The sequence below is a fragment of the Podarcis liolepis genome (assembly GCF_965112155.1).
Source record: "Podarcis liolepis genome assembly, chromosome: 3".
Taxonomy (NCBI): Eukaryota; Metazoa; Chordata; class Lepidosauria; order Squamata; family Lacertidae; genus Podarcis; species Podarcis liolepis.
Window position 1 is genome coordinate 105086408 of NC_139557.1, and position 21623 is coordinate 105108030.

The 21623-nt window shown below is 44.9% G+C and overlaps 1 protein-coding gene and 1 long non-coding RNA gene across 5 annotated transcripts in view; both read left to right on the forward strand.

Annotated features, from left to right (window-relative positions):
- The window catches only part of LOC310702832, a 311903-nt gene that overhangs the window by 234950 nt on the left and 55330 nt on the right, over nucleotides 1-21623 (forward strand). The gene's annotated exons all lie outside the window — the stretch shown is intronic.
- TTC7A (tetratricopeptide repeat domain 7A) overlaps nucleotides 1-21623 on the forward strand; it is a 183744-nt gene that overhangs the window by 101344 nt on the left and 60777 nt on the right. For all 4 annotated transcript variants that reach the window (XM_083494305.1, XM_083494306.1, XM_083494307.1 and 1 more), the window contains exon 16: nucleotides 20383-20499. In XM_083494305.1, the coding sequence (XP_083350431.1) occupies nucleotides 20383-20499 (117 nt within the window). The remainder of the gene's footprint in view (nucleotides 1-20382; nucleotides 20500-21623) is intronic.

A 21623-nucleotide genomic window follows, 5' to 3' on the forward strand; every position in this document is an offset into this window, starting at 1 on the left:
ACCAGTCTTGGCTTAGTCAGGTTGACAAGGAAGACAAGATTTAGATGGGTGTTGCTTTATAGCCCCAGGTTAATTTCCAAAGGAGAATCCTACTGGCCATTGGCTCCTCTTGCCCCTTTATAGAGGGTGATGTCAGTGAACTGGACTCTGCACCACTTATGCCTTGGGCAACCTGAGCCTATCTCCCATGTGAGTGTGCATTACAACTCTTCCTTTAATTACACAAGCACCTGCTGCTTCTCAAATATTACAGAATAGCACATTTTCCTCCTCCTACCTAACCACATATCCATACACTTTAAAGATTTAATTTCTTAATAATGTGGCTCGCGGAGTCTCGCCTTTAAAAAACAAAACAAACCCTTAGATATATGTGTTTCCGTGGCTGAATTAGTAATATAAATAAATGTCCCAAACAATTATGCTTTGCAGGGGAGATTCAGTGAACTTCAGTGTTCACACGTGAATGCTGGTGAGCATAAATTCACACACGTTGTTTCAGGTGCACACCAGTGAATGCTGACAATTAATTGAGATAACTTGTTTTATTTGTTAATTAAATGTATATGGTGCCTGTCGATATCATCCATAGGATCCTATAATAAAAGTAATCCAGTCAAACCAATACAAAAACACACAAGTAAAATGGATAAGAACAGCAGCCAGAGTAAGCAGAATAGTTTTTCAAAAACAGCAAATATTGGTTAGATAGAAGCAGCAGGAAAGATGTGATAAGCCACACCGTCAGCTAACATGGCTTAATGGAAAGGCAACTTCTAAATGCATGCAATAGCTAACAGAAGTTGATGACACCTTGACCTCACAAGTGGACCTGGCAAAACCAGGTGCATTCATCTCCTCAACGCCCTGCCAGAATTAACCCCCTTGTGCCAGAAATTGCAAGTCTTGACCAGTGGCGTAGCGTGGGGGGTGCAGGGGGGGCCGGCCGCACCGGGCGCAACATCTGGGGTGGGCACTCGCACTCGCAGCTCTCTGCCCCTACTGGGTTAGGGGGCGCAAATTACTTGCCTTGCCCCGGGTGCTGACAACCCACGCTACGCCACTGATCTTGACTCCACACATACACACACACCCCAAAACACAACAGCTAAAATGGCGTACTCTGCTTTCAAAACAAGAATGTCTCGGAAGGCCGTTACGATAAGTGGCTATTGAGAGAGACTCTTGTGAGCATAGATTGTTCATCACCAGTGAAAGCTGTTCAACAGTGGGGTGGTCACCCTCAGAAGGTGGTGGGCTCTCCTTCCTTGGAGTTTTTTAAGCAGAGGTTGGGTGGCCACCTGCCATGGATACTTCAGCTGAGATTGCTGCATTGCAGGGACTAGGCTAGATGACCCTCAGGGCTTTCCAACTCTGGAGATTTGAATTCTTTTATAGTAGCTAGGTACCACCTGTTTTCCTATCTTAGGCTGCAGCTCTCTCCTTGCATCATTTATTCTGTTATGACCTGGCTGGGCACTGCTTTCCTTTTGGGAGAAATGCAGGAGTACACGGTTGTCCCATGTGGGGATCGAACCTGCAACTTTGGCGTTCTCAGCCACGCACTCTAATCAACATCCAGGCATGCATGTACCTCCAAATCATATCCTGGGAGTGAGCTGCATGGCTCAGCAACAATCTGAACTGCTCTCTCTCCATTACACCACACCAGCTCTTGCAAGGATGTTATACAAAGAACAATAAATTCCATTAATCGCTCGGCAGAACTTTTGAAAACGGCAGCAGTGCCAAAGCCACGTGAACATAAAAAATAGCCTTCCAACCTCTGATGGGCTTTTGCTGTTGTAAGGTTTGGATATATGGCACTGAGGTCGATAGCTTCATTACAGCGGTGAATTAAAGAACTCGCTAGTCCCTGGCACCATCCCAGCTGAAACACTTTGTCCCGAGTCAGCTGTTAACACCTGCATTACTTTATTATGGTTTACAAAGCTGTTTCCACTTGATGGTTCTTCCTTTGGTGAAGAGGAGCTTTGACACATTGGAGAAAACACATAAGTAAGTGGATACATGAAAGGGCATACGGTCATTTATCCCACCTAGGTTTTTGGAAGAATATAAAGGATCTTATACACTGATATAAGGTTGGTGAATGACAGTATTTTAAATGATGTTGCTACTGGGGACCAGTGATTTGCTCTTTCCTGCATTCTGACAATTTGTTTTACTTTTAGCATCGCATCTGTTTGGGAGGCTTTGTCTTAAAATGCACAACCCTCTTGACACATGAACACACTTAAGCTGCAATCCTGAACACACTGAGGAGGGAGGAAGCCTCATTTGACATACAGTGGTACCTTGGGTTAAGTACTTAATTCGTAATGGAGGTCCGTTCTTAACCTGAAACTGTTCTTAACCTGAAGCACCACTTTAGCTAATGGGGCCTCCTGCTGCCGCCGCGCCACCGGAGCACAATTTCTGTTCTCATCCTGAAGCAAAGTTCTTAACCCGTGGGTTATCAGAGTCTGTAACCTGAAGCGTATGTAACCCAAGGTACCACGGTATTCAAACAATTCACAGGGCATTTTGCACAAGACAGCAAAAACACAGAGCAGCGGGAACCATAAAGGTAAAGGGACCCCTGACCATTAGGTCCAGTCGTGACTGACTCTGGGGTTGCGGCGCTCATCTCACTTTATTGGCCGAGGGAGCTGGCGTACAGCTTCCAGGTCATGTGGCCAGCATGACTAAGCCGCTTCTGGCAAACCAGAGCAGCGCACGGAAACGCAGTTTACCTTCCCGCCAGAGCGGTACCTATTTATCTACTTGCACTTTGATGTGCTTTCGAACTGCTAGGTTGGCAGGAGCAGGGACCGAGCAACGGGAGCTCACCCCGTCGCGGGGATTAGAACCGCCGACCTTCCAATTGGCAAGCCCTAGGCTCTGTGGTTTAACCCAGAGCGCCACCCGCGTCCCAGCAGGAACCATAGAGACATACAAAATGGCCTTATATTGAGGCAGCCCAAGGGTCTATCTAGCTCAGTACTGTCTGCACTGACTGGCAGCAGCTTTCCAGGGTTTAGGACTGGGGACATTCCCAGCCCTACCAGGAGATGCCATTGGGGATGGAACCAGGGACCTTCTGCATGCAAAGCAGATGCTCTACCACCAAGCTATGACCTTTTCTCCAAGTAATGTAATGCTAGAATAATTAAAAAGAAGGTAAAGGTAAAGGACCCCTGGACGGTTATGTCCAGTCAAAGGTGACTATGGGGTTATGGTGCTCATCTCACTTTCAGGCCAAGGAAGCCGGTGTTTGTCCACAGACAGCTTTCTGGGTCATGTGGCCAGTATGACAAAACCGCTTCTGGTGCAGCGGAACACAGTGACAGAAGGAGAAGTGCACGGAAACACCGTTTACCTTCCCACAGCAGCAGTACCTATTTATCTACTTGCACTGGTGTGCTTTCCAGCTGCTAGGTTGGCAGGAGCTGGGGCAGAGCAACAGGAGCTCACCCCATCGTGGGGATTCGAACCGCTGACCTTCTGATTGGCAAGCCCAAGAGGCCACAGCGCCACCCGCATCCCTGCCAGCATAATTACATCATAATATAATACATACCTTCCAAGTGCCCCAGAAAAAGTGGAACAGCCCTTTTTAGCGTCAGATCTCAGCAGCCATTTTGGGTTCCATGGCCTTGCATGCTCTTGCGCCCCCCAAAATTGAGAGCGAAACCCGGGTCACGCGACTCTCTCAGGACACACGTCCTGGTTTTGCATCAGATAATGTTGGGCAGTATTGTTCCTTTATCTAAAACATAAGATTTTTTTTAGAAAATAAAAAATACAACACTTGAAACCACTATACAAAGCACCGTAAGGCTACCTTGAGTAGGATTGCGCTATGAATGAAGTAATCGCCTGGAGAGTTTGCACACCTGGGTGCTAGAGTTGACATTTTTTGTTCCAGCTTTCTGTCTCAGAGATTCAGCCTTTGTGCAGAAGCATCTTGATTGTGAACGGGTGCATATGCAGATAAAAACACAAATGTGCCTGCATGAATGCTAAGGCACTATGTTGTGCCGAACCTATTTGGAACGGGTAGTGTTGATGCAAAAATGAGGTTGTTATAAATAAAAGGTTCAGAAGGGAAATGTGGTCCTTCACTTCTCTCCCTGGGATTCGGACTCGGAGGCTGAACCTGAGGAATCCCAGCCTGCACAGGATTCCCCACCTCCAGAACTAGCTGAGCCGGGGCTGGGGCTTGAGCCTGAAGGGTCCTCACCTGTGCTGGATCCTCAGGTGCAGGCACCAGCTGAGTCTGCTCTGGCTCCTGAGGTGCTGGAGGACCCATTGCCTGCAGGTGCTCCACTCTCAGCCCCGTCAGGGGAGGCTGAGGTTGCTGCTGGGTCTGGTAACCCTCCAGCCTCTCCTGAGCTGCAGAGGCTCAGGGCAGAGAGGCGGAAGGAACTAAGTTCCTGCAGGAGGAGTGCTTGCCTCCAGGCCAGGAGAGGCGAGTCACCTGTGGACCGGCGCCGCCCTATGCCTCGGGGCAGATAAAAGCCAGCCAGCCACAGTCCCAGGTTGCGGGAGCAATGTTGTTGGTAGCCAGTTCCTGCCTGCACCCTGTCCTGCCGGATCTCCTGACCTTGCCTGACTCCCTGCCTTGGACCCAGCTTCAGCTTTGACGGACGGCCTCAATACTGCACCCTTGATCTCGGACTGGACTCGGACCATGCCTCACGGAAGCCCATGGGACCAGCACTCTGGGACTCTCCCCAGCATAGCTTCACATCCCTGGTGGAGGATGGAGAAATATGCATGTATGGAAACCTATGACTTGCATGGCTGGAATGTAGTCTACTGTACAAAAGTAAGAGTCAACACTTGTTACTCCACCGACTTTTCCTCTGGCTCTGCCCACCGTGCAGCCTCTGGAAGACTGTCTGTGATGCAATGTGGCCTTCAGACTGCAAAAGCTTTCCCACCCATGCTGTAAGTACACAATGTGTCCCTGTTTATATTTTGGGAATGTCGAGAGGTGTAGTGCACTCAGCATGAAAAGCTTACCCCATCTTCTGCGCCCCCTTTTTATGGGAAACGTAAGGTACAGATGAATCATCTCCGAAGGCACAGCTCGCCGTTCTTGAAGTGTAGCTCTTTGCAGCTGAGACTGCATACAGTTATATATATATATAAATAACAAATACCTCTTGCCTTAGTCAAGGCCACTTGCAATGAAAGTAGCTATAGCAACAAAACAAAGTTTCTGACTAATGAAGGGATATTTCCAACAAGGAGAATAGCTTCAGTGTCTGGAGTCTTCATCCTTATCAGTCGCCTTGAATATATGCCACTGAATTTTGCAAGCTGATTTCTAGCAAATCTTCTTGCTGCTGCGATGCTTTGTTCTGGCATTCAGTAGCAGCACTTAGCATTTGTTTGTGCGTGGGTGATCAGAGGACTTCATATACATTATCTAAAATAATCCTTACAAGCAGGGATAGACCAATATTATTATGCCCCTTGTTACGGGGAGATGAAGAGAGGAGTTGAAGCATCTTGAGGGCTGCTTGCAAAAGTTACATCTTAAGCAATCACATGTTTTCCCCTTCCAATTCCTGCTTCCTAGCAGATGCAACTGTATCATATGAGAAATATATTTAATTCCAAATGCACACCTCATGATTTTAGAGGTGTACTATGAAAATGTAGTATGTGATGAGCAAGGCCGGATTTAGGTTTGATGAGGCCCTCCTAAGCTACTGAAGGTAATGGGGCCCTTTATATGTCCAGCTGTCCCTTGTCAACAACAAATTGTTGCTGTTTTTGTGTTGAATATATACTATATTCTAATTTATGGACCTAATAGGTATCTAAAGCCATTTGCACGTAACAAAATATGTATTTTATCAAAGTAATTGTTGAACTGTTGAACTGAAATACACTGAAAAACGCTGTTGCTTGTATGTAGGTTTTATTTTATTTGTTTTTTATCTTATATTTTCGAAATGTACATCCAGGGTTTTTCCCCTTTAATTTTTTTTTTGGGGGGGGGCCAAGAGAGTGGGGCCCTAAGCTATACCTTGCTTAGCTTATACGTAAATCCGGCACTGATGATGAGGCTCTGAGAGATTGTTTTATCTATAGCAGTGACTCCTGAACTCCACTCTCCCACCCAGCCCACGTGGAAATTTCTTGGAGGACCACTTAATAGTTTTGTGCCTATTGTAGCAATTGGAATGTACTATGTCAGGTGGGAAGAATCCTTGGGGCCAGATAAGAGTCTTCTAGGGCCACATTTGGTTAAAGGAGCTATCTTTCTCCACCCTGGGGTGGACAGATCAACAGTCACACTCAATGCAAGGTAGCTCCCTCTGTACAACTGAGAGAGGGAGAAAGATCTCTTTGCATCAGTTGGGAATCCATCTTAGGTATGCCATAAGGCCAGCGAAGAGCTCTGTAGACTTGCTAAGATTTCATTTTTAGCTTTCTGGCAATTGCTGCATTGATTAATTAAATTCTGAAAGAAAGGGTTACCTTCCCCAACACAAACAAGATGGTTTCAGCCATGTCTGCTGTTTCCCTTACAATGGTACCTCGGGTTAAGTACTTAATTTGTTCCGGAGGTCTGTTCTTAACCTGAAACTGTTCTTAACCTGAAGCACCACTTTAGTTAAGGGGGCCTCCTGCTGCTGCCACACCGCCAGAGCCCAATTTCTGTTCTTATCCTGAAGCAAAGTTCTTAACCTGAAGCACTATTTCTGGGTTAGCAGAGTCGGTAACCTCAAGCGTATGTAACCTGAGGTACCACTGTACTTGGGAATGTGGAAAATATGGCTGACAAACAAGGGCTTGAAATGCCTTTTGGTGCGGCCTGCTCCGAGGCACTATTATCGGCCGAGTGCTCTCCCTACGTGACTAATGGCACGTAGGAAATAGAATAACGAGGAGGGTGGCAAGGGTGTCACATCAGCAGAAGCTGTTGTGCGGAGGAGCGCAGGCCAGCCTAATTCCATCTCCCTTCTTGGCTCAGATTTAGAGCTGCAGGCAGTGACCTCAGACACCTTGCAGATCTGCTGCAGGGCTCTGGAGACAGTCAGAACAAAATTCCCTTTTGCAACAAGGCAGCTGCGCATTGGACGTCTGTGTGCTCAAAGGCAACAAAGAGCTGCAGAGCCATTTAGTATCTGGGAAAGGCTTGGTGCTAAACTCCCCACCACCACCCATTCTTCAGGGAAGCTTGTTTCTTTTCTCTGTTCGTCCGTTTCAGATCTCTTTCCTAATCCTCTCGAGGGAGATGATGCAATCATATTTCATTGCACCCTCTCAGTGGCAAACCCTTCGAGCGGAAGGGCCACAGCTCAGTGGTGGAGCATCAGGCTTGCGTGCAGAAGGTCACAGGTTCAATTTCCAGCATCTCCAGGTAGGGGCCGGAACAAATCCTGGTTGACACCCTTGGGAGCCACTGCCAGTCAGTGCAGACAGCCGAGCTGCATAGACCAGCTTTCTGTGCTCCTAACCCTATGAAGCCAGGTAGACAGAGCATGACTGACAGGTCAGAGGCTGCACTGTGCAGATATTTGAACAACAGAGTGGGTTCTGATTGGTCGGAATATGTCCCAACTGCATTGTAATTTTTTTATTCAAAATAAAAAAATTCCTTCCAGTAGCACCTTAAAGACCAACTAAGTTAGTTCTTGGTATGAGCTTTCGTGTGCATGCACACTTCTTCAGATACACTGAAACAGAAGTTGCCAGATCCTTCTATATAGTGAGAAGGTGGGGAGGGGTATTACTCAGAAGGGTGGTGGGAATGGGTGATTGGCAGATAGCTGAGATGAGCCTGTTGACGACTCTTAACGACTGTAATAGGCCTTACAGGAAAAGGCAAGGGGTGAGAAGGTGAGAAATGGCTATTTTTTTATTATTATTATTTGGAGCAAACTTTTTCTTTCTTGCTCTAGAGGGTAAGACTTGAGCCAATGGCTTCAAGTTACAAGAAAGCAGATTCTGAACAAACATCAGGAAGAACTTTCTAAGAGCTGTTTAACAGTGGAGCAGTCTCCCTCAGGAGGCTGTGAACTCTCCTTCCTCGGAGGTTTTTAAGCAGAGGCTGGATGGTCATTTCCCATCTGCAGTGGGAATGAAGTATTATTGAAAGAATTAGCACCCATGCCTTTCGTTTGACTCAAATCAGTGGTATATTAAAACAACAACACCCTTTTTGCTGCTGGAGAACTTCCCATTTACCGCTCGCTCCCATAGCCTAATAATAATAATAATAATAATAATAATAATAATAATAATAATAATTTATTTATACCCTGTCCATCTGGCTGGGTTTCCCCAGCCACTCTGGGCAGCTCTCAACAGAATGTTAAAAATACAATAAAACACCAGACATTAAAAACTTCCCTAAACAGGACTGCCTTCAGATGTCTTCTAAAAGTGAAATACAGTGGACGCTCGGGTTGTGAACGTGATCCGTGTGGGATGCACGTTTGCAACCCACAGCGTTCATAACCTGCAGCGGTGCGTCTGCACACGCACGGGTTGCGATTTGGCGCTTCTGCGCATGCGTGACTGCCGAAACCCAGAAGTAACCCGTTCCGGTACTTCCGGGTTTTGGCGGGTCCGTAACCTGAAAAAACACAACCTGAAGCGTCTGTAACCCGAGGTATGACTAGTTGTTTATTTCCTTGACATCTGATGGGAGGGTGTTCCGCTGCCGAGAAGGCAGGGGCAGAGGAAGAGGGGTGTGGTGGATGGGGCCGCCCCGGGTGTCACCACTGATGGGGGTGACAAAATGCCGGGCGGCATTCACAGCAGAGGCTGCAGTGTGCCCAAGCCACACATCTCTCCTGGGAGAGACATGGTGGCTTGGGCATGCACAGGCTCCGCGCTGCCCAAACTGTCCGCCCAATACCTCCCCTCCAGCTGTAGGGCAGCTGAGTGGGAGGAGGCAGGCAGACTCCGGAGGCCCCACGGTGCACCCCACCCCTATGGGCGGATCCCCTCACCCCTGGGTGTGCCACCCCAGGCACTCAAGCGGCTTTCTCCACCGCTGCAAGAAGGCCCTCTGCCTGGTTCCCTGTAACCTGACTTCTTGCAGTGAGGGAACCACCAGAAGGCCCTTGGAGGTGGACCTCAGTGTCAGGACTGAATGATGGGGGTGGAGATGCTCCTTCAGGTATAGCCTTGGATCTCCAGAACCTTCCAGTCATGGTGAAGGAATCCATATGGTCTTTCACCCACTCAGCCAACATTACTGTACATGCTATTAAATTATCATGGGCTGGTTTACTCACACACCTTGCGGGTTCACTTCCCACCCCCGCCCCCAAATACCTGCAGACTTTGAGATTTTGCAGAATCTGCTGCTAACTCTCTCTTGAGCATGGAGAGTGAAGAATTGGCTCTCAAATAGATATTAGTGCATAGATGATGCCCTTGTCATAATAACAAAAGTCCAAAAATAGTAACCAGGAGGTGACTTTGAATAATTCACGTGATCTGAACGCAGCACGTTCTGTATTTTAAAAGGTAGACGTGAACCTGTTAAGCTGATCTTCCTCTTTGTGCTTGGCAAAGCTATATCTTGGGTTGTTGTTGTTTTTTTTTTAAAAAAAAATACACTTTTCTAGTGGGAAAGGGGAGAGAGCATATCAAGACGACTGGGTCACATCTTCACTATGCACTGAAAAAGCATTGTCATACCACGTTAACGGTCGTTGCTTCCCCAAAGAATCCTGGGAGTTGTAGTTTGTTAAGAATGCTGCGAGTTCTTAGGATGCCCTTATACCCCTTCCAGAGCTACAATTCACATAGTGAAATGTTTCCCAGACTTGGTTCTCCAGCTGCTTTTGGACTACAATCCCCATCATCCCTGACCACAGGTCTTGCTAGCTAAGGATAATGGGAGTTGTAGTCCAAAAAACAAAAAACAACTGGAGACCCAAGTTTGGAAAACACTGACATTAACTATCAGTCCCCTCCTCCCAGGGAACTCTGGGAATTGTAGCTCTGTGAGAGCAGTAGGAGTCTCCTAACAACTCTCAGCACCCTCAACAAACTGCAGTTCCCGGGATTCTTTAGGGGAAACCATTACTGCTTAAAGTGACATCATAAGGTCAATGGCAGAATTATACATAACTATACCTGGTGGCGCTGTGGGTTAAACCACAGAGCCTAGGACTTGCCAATCAGAAGGTTGGTGCTTCAAATCCTCTCGATGGGGTGAGCTCCTGTTGCTCGGTCCCTGCTCCTGCCAACCTAGCAGTTTGAAAGCACCTCAAAGTGCAAGTACATAAATAGGTACCACTCCGGCGGGAAGGTAAACGGCGTTTCCGTGCGCTTCTCTGGTTCGCCAGAAGCTGGCCACATGACCCGGAAGCTGTACACCGGCTCCCCCGGCCAATAAAGCAAGATGAACGCCGCAACCCCAGAGTCGGCCACGACTGGACCTAATGGTCAGGGGTCCCTTTACCTTTATACCTGGCTGACTATTAAGAATTCTTTATTACTAAAAGATAGGAGGGGAGAGAGGCAGGAGAATTCTCTATTGCTACTCTGCAAGGATTGTTTACTAGTTAGGATTTCTCCTCCCTGCATAATTTATGCAGATATACTATAAATATTCTGTGGCTTATCATTTGTGCACACTGCTTTTGCCATGTGCCTGAAGATTCCAGTCTGCCTCCCTTATTTGTCTTTCTCTCTGTGTGTGTACAGATATGAGGTGACATTGGTCCTGAACTAATACCATCTTCACTTCTCCAGCATTCTCCTATATACATTATCTGATTTCCGCGGCTCCCAGAACATGATGTCGCATTTATCTGTGACATGGTTTTGCTGCCGAGATACATATGAGTCATAAGATAGCAGCTGTAAGAAACTATAACTCCTTCCTTCATACGCGGCCTGACAAAGGGGATAATTGTTAATTTCAAATGGTAGGGCCAGAAGAGACATCAAAGGGCACCAGCGGAGCTGCAAACATTAATCAATTGAACTGGGTGATTAATAATATCAAGCTCTGGTGGCAGATCAAAATTTGGCTCTCAGTCAGTGACGCTACCCAGAAGGAAATATTCCAGTGATAGGGAACTGTTACAGAGCCTGTGAGTTTTCTCCTCCCTGCACCAAATGTGATATTTTGCTGTAAGGACAGTAGTTGCATCAGTGTTCTGGGCACCTATAGATGATTCATCCCCTATCATTTTTATTTTCTACCCATTTTTATTTTTATTTTAAAAGCATTTGTCCCCACCGCTCTTTCTATTTTCTCTCCATGGAGGCTGTGATTATTTTTCTTCCAAGCATCCATTCATATCCTGGTAGCAAGAATATTTCTTCCTGATTCCATTTTGTGAGATGCTCTGGAATAAAAAAGACACGGCAGATGGGCATGCTTACGTGTGTACCTGAGTTGTTAAGGATGCAGGTCTGTCATCCACACTTGACTTGTGACCCTGGAGTATTTGTGGCAATGTGTAAGGCCGGGAAGAAAGGGAATCATCGGATGCAGGAATACAAGGGGAGAAAATCTCAAAGGTGCATGAAAGACAAGTAGTTGTCTGGTGTATTTTGAGTGTTAAAAGTCTGAGGGCTTGAGTCAGACTCCGTACTTTTGAGGAGAAGCCAGAACTATTCCCCATACTGTCTCAAACCGAGTTTAATTTGAGATACTGTGTAAGACTGTTCTGAGTTTTAATACTCTAAACTCTTTGGGGAAGAAATGGCACTTTTGAGGTCTCCTTCCCTTTTGTGTTTACAAAAGTGAAACTGTGTGTCAGACCGCAGCACAACAGCGTAGCATTCAATACTTAGCCTTCATTTTTAAAAAGAATATATTGTGAACTACCCTGAGATCACTGGATAAAGAGCAGGATAAAAATCTAAATCAATTGATTAAAATACTTAGCTTCACTGTATTCCAGTCTGGCTTCAGGCCTGGTCACAGCACTGAAACTGCTTTGGTCACCTGGGTTGGTGACATTTATTGGGAGAGAGATGAGTTTAGTGCAGCCAGGAGTTGCCCTATTAATCCATTCCACACCTTCCCCTAAGAGCATCACGCTTCATACCTGGTCTTTTTGATAGACCAGATTCAGGTTTCCATTCAAGCTCCTGGCAGGCTGCCTTTATAATCAAGGAAGGAAAGGAAAACAACCAGGCTGCACGTTTTCTCAGAGAACGATTTTGCTGCATGTTGCCACAGGCTTAAGCTCCACAAAGTTGCCCTTGTTCCTTTGGCGGGGCCATAACTTGACATGAACAGTTTCTTGTGTGGCATTATAAAGTCAAGCTTATTTCAGGAAGCAAGGTGAAAAGAGCAGGTTTGTTTATGTCGCATCCTGTCTAACGTATAGGTTTAAAGAGAGTTTGAAAAGGCTACAAGAAGCTTCCAGAAATCTCTAATTAAGCTGAAAATCAGTTTCGGCTTCACCCGTTGGAAGCTGTCTTGCCCTCAAAGAAACCTGTGTTCAAACTTGAGAGTAAACATTACTTTTAATGCACGGTTAGGGTTGAGGAAACCCGTCAAAGTGACTTTTAGCTATATTTATTGAGAATATGTTTCAGGAGGTATTTACATAGGACCATCCTATTCAGTAGGAAAACTCCCCGCAAAATCAACGGGACCCATAAACAATACAACAAGTAGAAGGTGCTATTGAAAGAAATAGCAATACTCACAGTAATAGATAAAAAACATGTGAAATGAATTACAGAAAAGCATGTGAGGTACACTCCTATAGCAGAAGACTCTTGTGGTAATCAACAAACTACTGAATGAGCTGGGGGGGGGAGTCAACCTATGGAGCTAAATTTCACCTCCCCCCCCCCCTTGATTTTGTCTGAGGTTTTGTGTAATAGGGAGAGAGCTCTTTTGTGTTTCTACCTATGTAAGACAAGACAGGACCTCTGTACCCTTAATACTTAAGGAAGGAGGGAATTTCCACAGGTGTAGCTTCTCATACTGTGGACTGAGAAAAGTTGCTCCTCCAGCACCATACCTCCTTGCAGGCAGTTAGTCCAGGCCAGCCTCCCACATGTTGGTGTCCACCAGATGTTGGATTGCAACTCCCATCAACCCCAACCACCATGGCCAATGGTCAGACAACACGGCCATCAGCTTCCAGGTTTCTTTAGCATGGAAACGAGGAGACTGAGAGGAGATATGATGGCCATCTTCAGATATCTTTAGGGAAGCTTTTAATGTTTAACAGACTACAGTGGTACCTCGGGTTAGATACGCTTCAGCTTACATACGCCTCAGGTTACAGACTCCGTTAACCCAGAAATAGAACCTTGGGTTAAGAACTTTGCTTCAGGATGAGAACAGAAATTGTGCTCCGGCGGCACGGCAGCAGTGGGAGGCCCCATTAGTTAAAGTGGTGCTTCAGGTTAAGAACAGTTTCAGGTTAAGAACAGACCTCCGGAACGAATTATGTACTTAACCCGAGGTAGCACTGTACTGTATTTTAATACTTTGTTGGAAGCTGCCCAGAGTGGCTAGGGTAAACCCAGCCAGATGGGCAGGGTATAAATAATAACGTATATTATTATTATTATTATTATTTATTATTATTATATCTGAAGGGCTGTCACATAGGAAAGGAAGCAAGCTTGCTTCCTCCTGCTCCGGAGGGTAGGATTCAAACCAATGGATTCAAGTTGCACAAAAGGAGATTCCAACTAAACATCAGGAAGAACCTTCTGTCAGTAAGAGCTGTTTGACCATGGAACAGTCTCCCTCGGGAGGTCGTGGACTCTCTGCCTTGGAGGTTTTAAAGCAGAGATTGGGGAGCCATCTGTCGCGAATGTTTTAGTTGAGATTCCTGCATTGCAAAGGGTTGGACTAGTTGACACTTGGGGTCCCTTCCAGCTCTATGGTTCTATGTGTGAATGGGGCGAATGAGTGAAAAGACACTTTCCCAACAGTTTCGTCATTTCTACTTTTGCCCTCCGTAAGGGAGAGCTACCACGAGTGGTTCTTCCCAATCACCCACATCTCCACTCTCAGGAATCTGAGAAATTTTGGGAACATTGTCTGATGCTCAGATGGCGCTGTGGTCTAAAACCACTTAGCCTCTTGGGCTTGCTCATCAGAATGTCAGCAGTCCGAATCCACGTGACAGGGTGAGCTCCTGTTGCCCTGTCCCAGCTCCTGCCAACCTAGCAGTCCAAAAGCACACCAGTGCAAGTAGATAAATAGATACCGCTGTGGCGGGAAGGTAAACAGCGTTTCCGTGCACTCTGGTTTCCATCACGGTGTTCTGTTGCTCCAGAAGCGGTTTAGGCCTACTGGCCACATGACCCGGAAAGCTGTCTGTGGACAAACGCCAGCTCCCTTGGCCTGAAAGCGAGATGAGTGCCGCAACCCCATAGTCGCCTTTGACTGGACTTAACCATCCAGGGGTCCTTTACCTTTACCTTTAGTATAAAGAGCTGCATTCTAGGGAACAGGAGACAGTTGTGATCTCAGCCTTTGGTCTATGGGGAATTGGGGTTGTTTTTTTTTAAATAGGACACTGCTTTCTTGATACCTTCCATGGGAAGGTGAAGCAGTTCATATCTTCTGTCTCTTTTGCAAAAGAAGCATTATACTTCCTGGAATCTGAAGAAGGCCAGTGATTCCCCCCCCCCCCCCATTGTACCAAAGCAATACGAAGAACGAAAGAGGTAGTTTTGATTTACTGTGAACATAAATACTTTGTGTTCCCTGACATTTTAAACAAAGAAGGAACTGAATGCAGCCCAGAGCAAGGGGCAGAAATGTATGAGCTTTTGAAATGGTCTAATGGGATTTCAAGGTATGCAAATACTCTGGGCCCAGATGGGAAGACAGTGGCAGCAGGAGGAACTTCTACACTGAGGGAACAATTGGAATCAAAAGTATGCTTAATAAAAAGCAAGCGCTAGCGAAGATAATGAGAGGGTACCAGAATACCTTTTGCATAAAATAATGGGATTTTAGGGAGCGGTGCTGTTGCCAGCAGCGTGAGGGGGGGGGGAATCATCTATTCACAGTCAACGCTTAAGACTCATCTATGCTAAATGTACCTACTGTGTTTTTATTTCCTCCACTATTGGTTCTTAGGCAGTATACGGGGTGATTATGACCCATTTTGTCCTCATAAGAGCCCTGCAAAGTAGACTATGCTGAGCTAGAATGAGCTACCAGTGGACTATGCTGAGCTACCAGTATCACTCAGTGAACTTTGTGATTGGATAGTGATTGGAATCCAGACGTCCCCTGTCCTTCTCCATCCTTTCAATCATTTGTTGTTGTTTAGTCGTATCCGACTCTTCGTGACCCCATGGACCAGGGCACGCCAGGCACTCCTGTCTTCCACTGCCTCCCACAATTTGGTCAAACTCATGCTGGTAGCTTCGAGAACACTGTCCAACCATCTCTGTTGTCCCCTTCTCCTTGTGCCCTCCATCTTTCCCAACATCAGGGTCTTTCGATCATACACCAGCTCATATTCTACATACCCAAAACAAAAGAATTGCCATGAAAATCCCTGAAACGAGATTAAATTAAATAACAAAAATCAAAAAAGCGTTTCAGCCCTGCTCTTGAGTTTGTTTAAAATCATTTAAGGTTTAGAATTTCTTTATTTCCTTCTGAGGAAACTGATTAGTTCAGTGAAACATGTTTTGTAGCCGGCATCTCGTTAAGTCTTTGTTTAATTCTAGGTTAATTTTTCCTTATTTTTTATTTTTGTTATTTTATTTAATTCTACAGTCGATAACTTCTCATTTCAGGGATTTTCATGGCAATTCTTTTGTTTTGTGTAATTTCTTGGTTCCGTGACTTTTTTCACTCATAAAACCACATACCAGCCTCCTCCAACCTGGTCCCTTCTAGATATTTCGGGCTACAATCTCCCACCATCCCTGACCATTACCTGTATTCGCTGCAGCTTATGTGAACTGGAATCCAAAACACTTGGAGAGCATATTGTTAGGGAAGGCTGCCATTTATGTTCTTGACATGCTCATCACATTCCCATCATCTTGCCCAGTATCCTCTCAAATACCATTTCCGTCTTTATACTGAATAATAAGCCAGTAAAAAAGAAGAAGCCAGGGATTCATTTTAAGCCTGGAAGTTTTTCTAGCCTAAATGTTACTTGTTGCTCCCAGGCTGATCTAGAAAACAATACAGCATAGTAAGTAGGGTTGCCATATTCCCCAAAGTGAAAATCCAGATGTTGTTGAGATTTTTTCTTTCTTTCTATGTGGTCAAAAGCTGTTCAGCTTTCTTTATTCTTATTTTGTAAAAAATAGCCCAATAGCACTTACTATTAGGGCTGCCACATGTCTGGGTTTTCTCAGACATTTTGCTGATTCAGGAAAAATCCACTCAGGCGCCATTTTTCTGAGCAATTCCTGGACATTTGGCAGCCCTAATAGTAAGTGATTATCTTACCTTAGAGAACAAACAAGAAAATATATTCCCCGACCACCACTTTTATGGACACAAGAAGTACCAATACTTTATGGACGCTCAACCCCCCACCCCTCCAAATTATTTTCCTCCATGAAACCTATAATATGTATACAGTTATTAAATATACATGTGTGTGTTTAGCTTTGATAAATCCACCTCAACACTTTAATGGTACCACTCATAGTTAAAAAGGTCATGTGGAAATTAAACCGGCCGTTAAGACTGAGTCATGCCAGTTGACAGAGTTAATGCTTTGCCCAGAAGTTCTCTTTAGTGGCATAAAGCCAGATAAGGAAGAAGGAGAAGGACGGGGACAGAGGGAGGGTATTATTATTCACACAAATACAAGGCAATGCGCAGAGGAAACCTGGAGAAATCTCTAACAGAGAAATATTATTCTACCTTCCAGCTTCACTTCTCTATAATATATGCTCTGCACATCCATATCTATAAAATAACACTGAGATCTCCTTCAGGGCAACCCGAATTATTCACATGGTACTACAGAGTGGACTTGTGGGACGCAGGGTAGGGGACATTCAAAACCCTCAGATAATGCAAACTCCAGTCAAATGGCAGCTCTTAATTTTAAATATGTGTACAGAGTCACTTGTGAACTTTGAAACAAACCATTATTAAATAAAATGTATTTTCTGATCAATAAATGCATTGGGAGTCCATGCATGTCTAGCCTTGTAAAGGTGCTTGGAGATTATTTCTGCATTTCACAAGGTTGCATGCGCCGCTTGATTGTAATCCAACCTCAAAGTGGTTTGCAAAAAGGGTAAATAAAATTATCTGCCAAAAACAGGAGTTAAAACAACTATTTAAAATATCCACCAGGTAATTAGAATTGACGATAATCTGAAAACCAAATTAAAACGTGTGTCGACATTGTACATGCATGTCTGAACGATCAGTGACCATCCTTGTCGCTAGGTGGAGAGATCCATTTCTCGCAAATGTTCAGTCTCTAAAATTCAACCAATCTTCCACTGCTGAGTGACAATTTCATTATTCCTATGGAATGGTGCTGTCATGGGAGGCCATGGGTGGGAAGAAGCAATCTTTCAGGTAAGCAAATGCAATCTGACAGGGCTGTCTATGTTTCAAATGCATGACATTTTAAGCACAGCTCTGTCGCCTTTCCTTTTCAGTGGCGCTTAGTGCTCAACTCTAGTTCTTTCTATAACCGCTGCAACTGTGGGCAGCGAAAGGGATTTGGAACACAGCAGCTAGAACAGCATCTTTTACTTGGCTTAAAATGTAATGCTCTTGTTAAAGCTTTGTGTTGATGTTGCATTGTGCTAGTGGAAGAGGCAAGGGATCTTCTTCTTTGGCGATCACTCGTAGCCAAGATTGTCTTCCATAAACACGGTTTTAACAATGAGTCCATAAGTGACTGTGGAGGCCAATTCTGGATCCACACGTCCTTCCACAGTGGGGACATTGGTTTCCGGGCTGGAGTTGATCACAGTGTGGATTTGCCAAGCGTGCCTTCCTCTTAGCACGTTTCTCCCTTGTGTCTTGAGTTCGAGTGTCTTCAAAGCCCATGCCACCTTTGGTAAAGGCTGTTCTCCAACTGGGATGCTCACAGGCCAGTGTTTCCCAGTTGTCAGTGTTTATACTACATTTTTTTAGATTTGCCTCTTTTGTTGACCACTGGCATTACACTTTCCATTTTTAAGTTCAGAATAGAGTAGTTGCTTTGGAAGGCAATCATAAGGCATCCGCACAACATGACCAGTCCAACTTTTAGACTGTTATTTATGTATGCAACCACAGCGGCAAGGATTCTAATAGCCAAGAATTAGAAAAGTAACTACATCCCCACCAAAACAGACAGGTTAGCAAAAATGATTTAATACACTGTGCAAAGTTAACAGGGAGAATAAGAGGAAACACTACTCAAAAAGTTAATAAGGAATGGCTAAGTCTTAAGGAATATCTCGAGAAATATATAGATAAGGTAAATCTCCTGACAGATATAGAATGAATCTAGAAAATAGAGGAAATGTAAAGCAAAACTAGCATGGAAAAATGGGAAATCAGAATAACAAAATGAAATCCGTTTAAACTATTAAAATTGTAAAATAACACAATAAGAGGAGTTAGAAGTCAACACTTATGGGGTATCTATGTTGGGTATGTGTGCAGGTAAAGTATGTATTGTATGTATTGTTTGTATTGTAATGTATTGTTTATGTAAATTGATGTATGACATTATATATATGTGTGTGTGTGTGTGTGTGTGTGTGTGTGTGTGTGTGTGTGTATTATATGGAACTTTGTAAAGGATAGTGAATGGTAATGTTGATAGGATTGTGGCACAGATTATGAGGAAGACTGCCTCCTGCGGAAAGTCACCTTCCATGTGTTGCAAGGTGATGGAAACAATGATGGGGGGGGGGTTGAGACTAGCACACTTCCTCATGCGTTTACAGTCCCCTTTTCATAAAGCCTAAAGAGGACTGTAATGCACTGAATAAGTTACCCATGCCAGGGTTCTACTTTGAAAAAACCTGGCGAAAAAGACGTGGGAATTGACCGTATACATATACGGATATATTATGTGTGAACTCTCCGAATCACAACTCATCCTGTGTGCCTGGTGAAGGGATGTGTGTGTCTGTTTCCTTGTCGTGCATTTGGCATTCCTGCTTGGCAGGTTGAACTGCAACCTCATTTGCAGCTTGCAAAGTAAACAGTCATCTGGAAACTCTGGCATCTTTGAGCAATGATAGTGACATTCCACTAACCTTTGAGGAGCTGAGATAAACATTCTTTTTAAGTTCTCTACTTCAGGGGCAGAGTGTTCCAGGGCTCTCTGCTGGCTGATGCTGGAAGGGATTCTGCCGGCAGCTGTTCCATCTGGCCACATATTCAGCTGGTGGTCTTCACCAATGGAGTGATGCTGGGACCACCGTCCCTGATGGGTTTTGGATTGCAGCCCATTGCTTATTTCAATGAGTAGCTTTAAAAAAATATATTAAAATGTTGTATTACTGTTCTTTGAATTAAAGAATGGGTGGCAAGCCTAAGGGAGCAAGGGGTCTGGTTTGCACCAATACTTTGTCTTTAAACTTGTGCCTGATAATCTTGGAGGCTTTTTCATTTAAGTGCAGCCATACCTTGGGTTACAGACGCTTCAGGTTGCTTTTTTTCAGGTTATGGACCTCCGAAACCCGGAAGTCCTGGAACGGGTTACTTCCGGGTTTCGGCGGTCGTGCATGCGCAGTAGTGCCGAATTGCAACCTGTGCGTGCGCAGACGCGCTGCTGTGGGTTGCGAATGCTGCAGTTTGTGAACGTGCATCCCGCACGGATCGCGTACGCAACCCAAGCGTCCGCTGTATAACTTCACACTCTTCTACCCATTTGGAGGAGCTGTTTTGTTTGCAGTACTAAAGTGCAAAGAGGGAGGGAGAGAAATTAGAGTGTTCGGTGACAGTGGAATTACCTAGAAATCAAGTAGGACCAGCAACAAAATGTTACAGCAGGAGTTCTCCTAGTTGACCATGCCTTGTCCTATTCCATTCCACCACCAACAGTTTTTTGTTACCAACCCTCTCAGACATTTAGTATCTCCTAGAGCAGAGATGGCCAAACAGGATCAGTGGTCAGGGATGATGGGAATCGTAGTCCCAAAACAGCTGGAGGGCCAGGTTTGGCCATCACTGTCCCAGAGCATTACAGTTCCCCTCCTGTCTTGTTCTGATCCATCTCTCTTGCTTCTCAGTGGGTCCATTTTGGCTACAATCCTGGCAATGTTCACCCGAGTTCACTATTAGCATATATGATCTAACAGAAAACCTGGAGATTCATTGCTAAACCTGGCATGGTAGCAAGTCCCTAAGCTTCATCCACTCATAAGTGGAAATGCTTCCCTTGATAAATGACTTGCCTGCAAAATGAAATTATAATTTTCTTCCCTTTCTCCATGCCCTTCTTGCAGTTTACTCTTCACCAAAGTGAAACTGGAATTGGTCCACAAGGGCCCAGAAGAAGCTTTAGTGACCTGTAGGCAAATGTTGCACCAGTGGCAGATGCTTCATAATGTTTCACAGCTCAGGTAAGAGTTTGCCTCTAATTGGACTTGCTTTTTGTTCTCTCTGAGGTTGCCTCATCTGTACTACTGTGGATAAATTATCTTATCGCTTTTAGATTGAAGTATACCCTCTGGGTGTGAGCTTAACCTGTAAGGTAAAAGTTTTTCCAAGTTTATGTTGATGCCATGTGGATGACTACCTACAAGACCTAACATCTGTGCATGTGTTTGTCTTGGAAGAAAACACTTTATGTATGGTTGAATGATTTAAAATAAAATAAAATTCAATAATGTTTAAAAGGTTAGGTTGCACTCTTCTCCTTGATATGATGGTTTTCTGTGGGCACTTACTGTGTGGAGGACCATTACTGTCAGTGTTTGTAAAAGAAAGAAAAAAGGTTCTGACCTCCCTTTGTCGCCTCAGCCTGGTCCTTGGACCCTTGTCGGCATAAAAGAGTCCATGAGAATAGTATCCTTGCAAACTTTCTGCTTTTATTCTTAAAAGTCTTTCTGCAAAAGCGACTGACAAGCTGTACACAAATCAACACTACCAGCTTTCACTAACCAACCAACCAAGCAAGCCAACAACAAACTAACATTTCTCACTGTATATATACAACCCGGTCAGGCCGCTGACTTATGCTGACCCAGCTTTTTAAGCATTAAAGAAACAGCGGCCAATTTTTAGCCGTGACAGTTACATCATGTAACCCCCTCACCTGCCGTCTGAAGTGGCACAGCCATAACCCAGGCTTCCCACTTTAGAGAGAACTAGGCATTAACTGTCTTTGTAATGATATGTTGAAGCATGAAGAAGCCAATGTGCGTGCTCCCGAAGAAAAGATGGTGCTTTGCTCCTCTTCCAGTCCTCATACTGTCATGCTGCTGTAAGCTAAACCAGGGTTTGACTTACTGTCATGTCTGAACCTGGGTTCGTGGTTTACCTCCCCCAGTCAAACCATGGAACTAACCTTGGCTATAGGATGCGGCTCACCTGGAGATAAACCATAAGTTCGGATGTAACACTAAGCCAAACTGTGACGTAGCTGATTGCAGCATAACAACAGCAGGGCCAGAGGATGAGCAAAGCAGTCGTGATCTTTTCACCAAAGCTCACATATTTGCTCATTTGCACTAAACCATGGTTT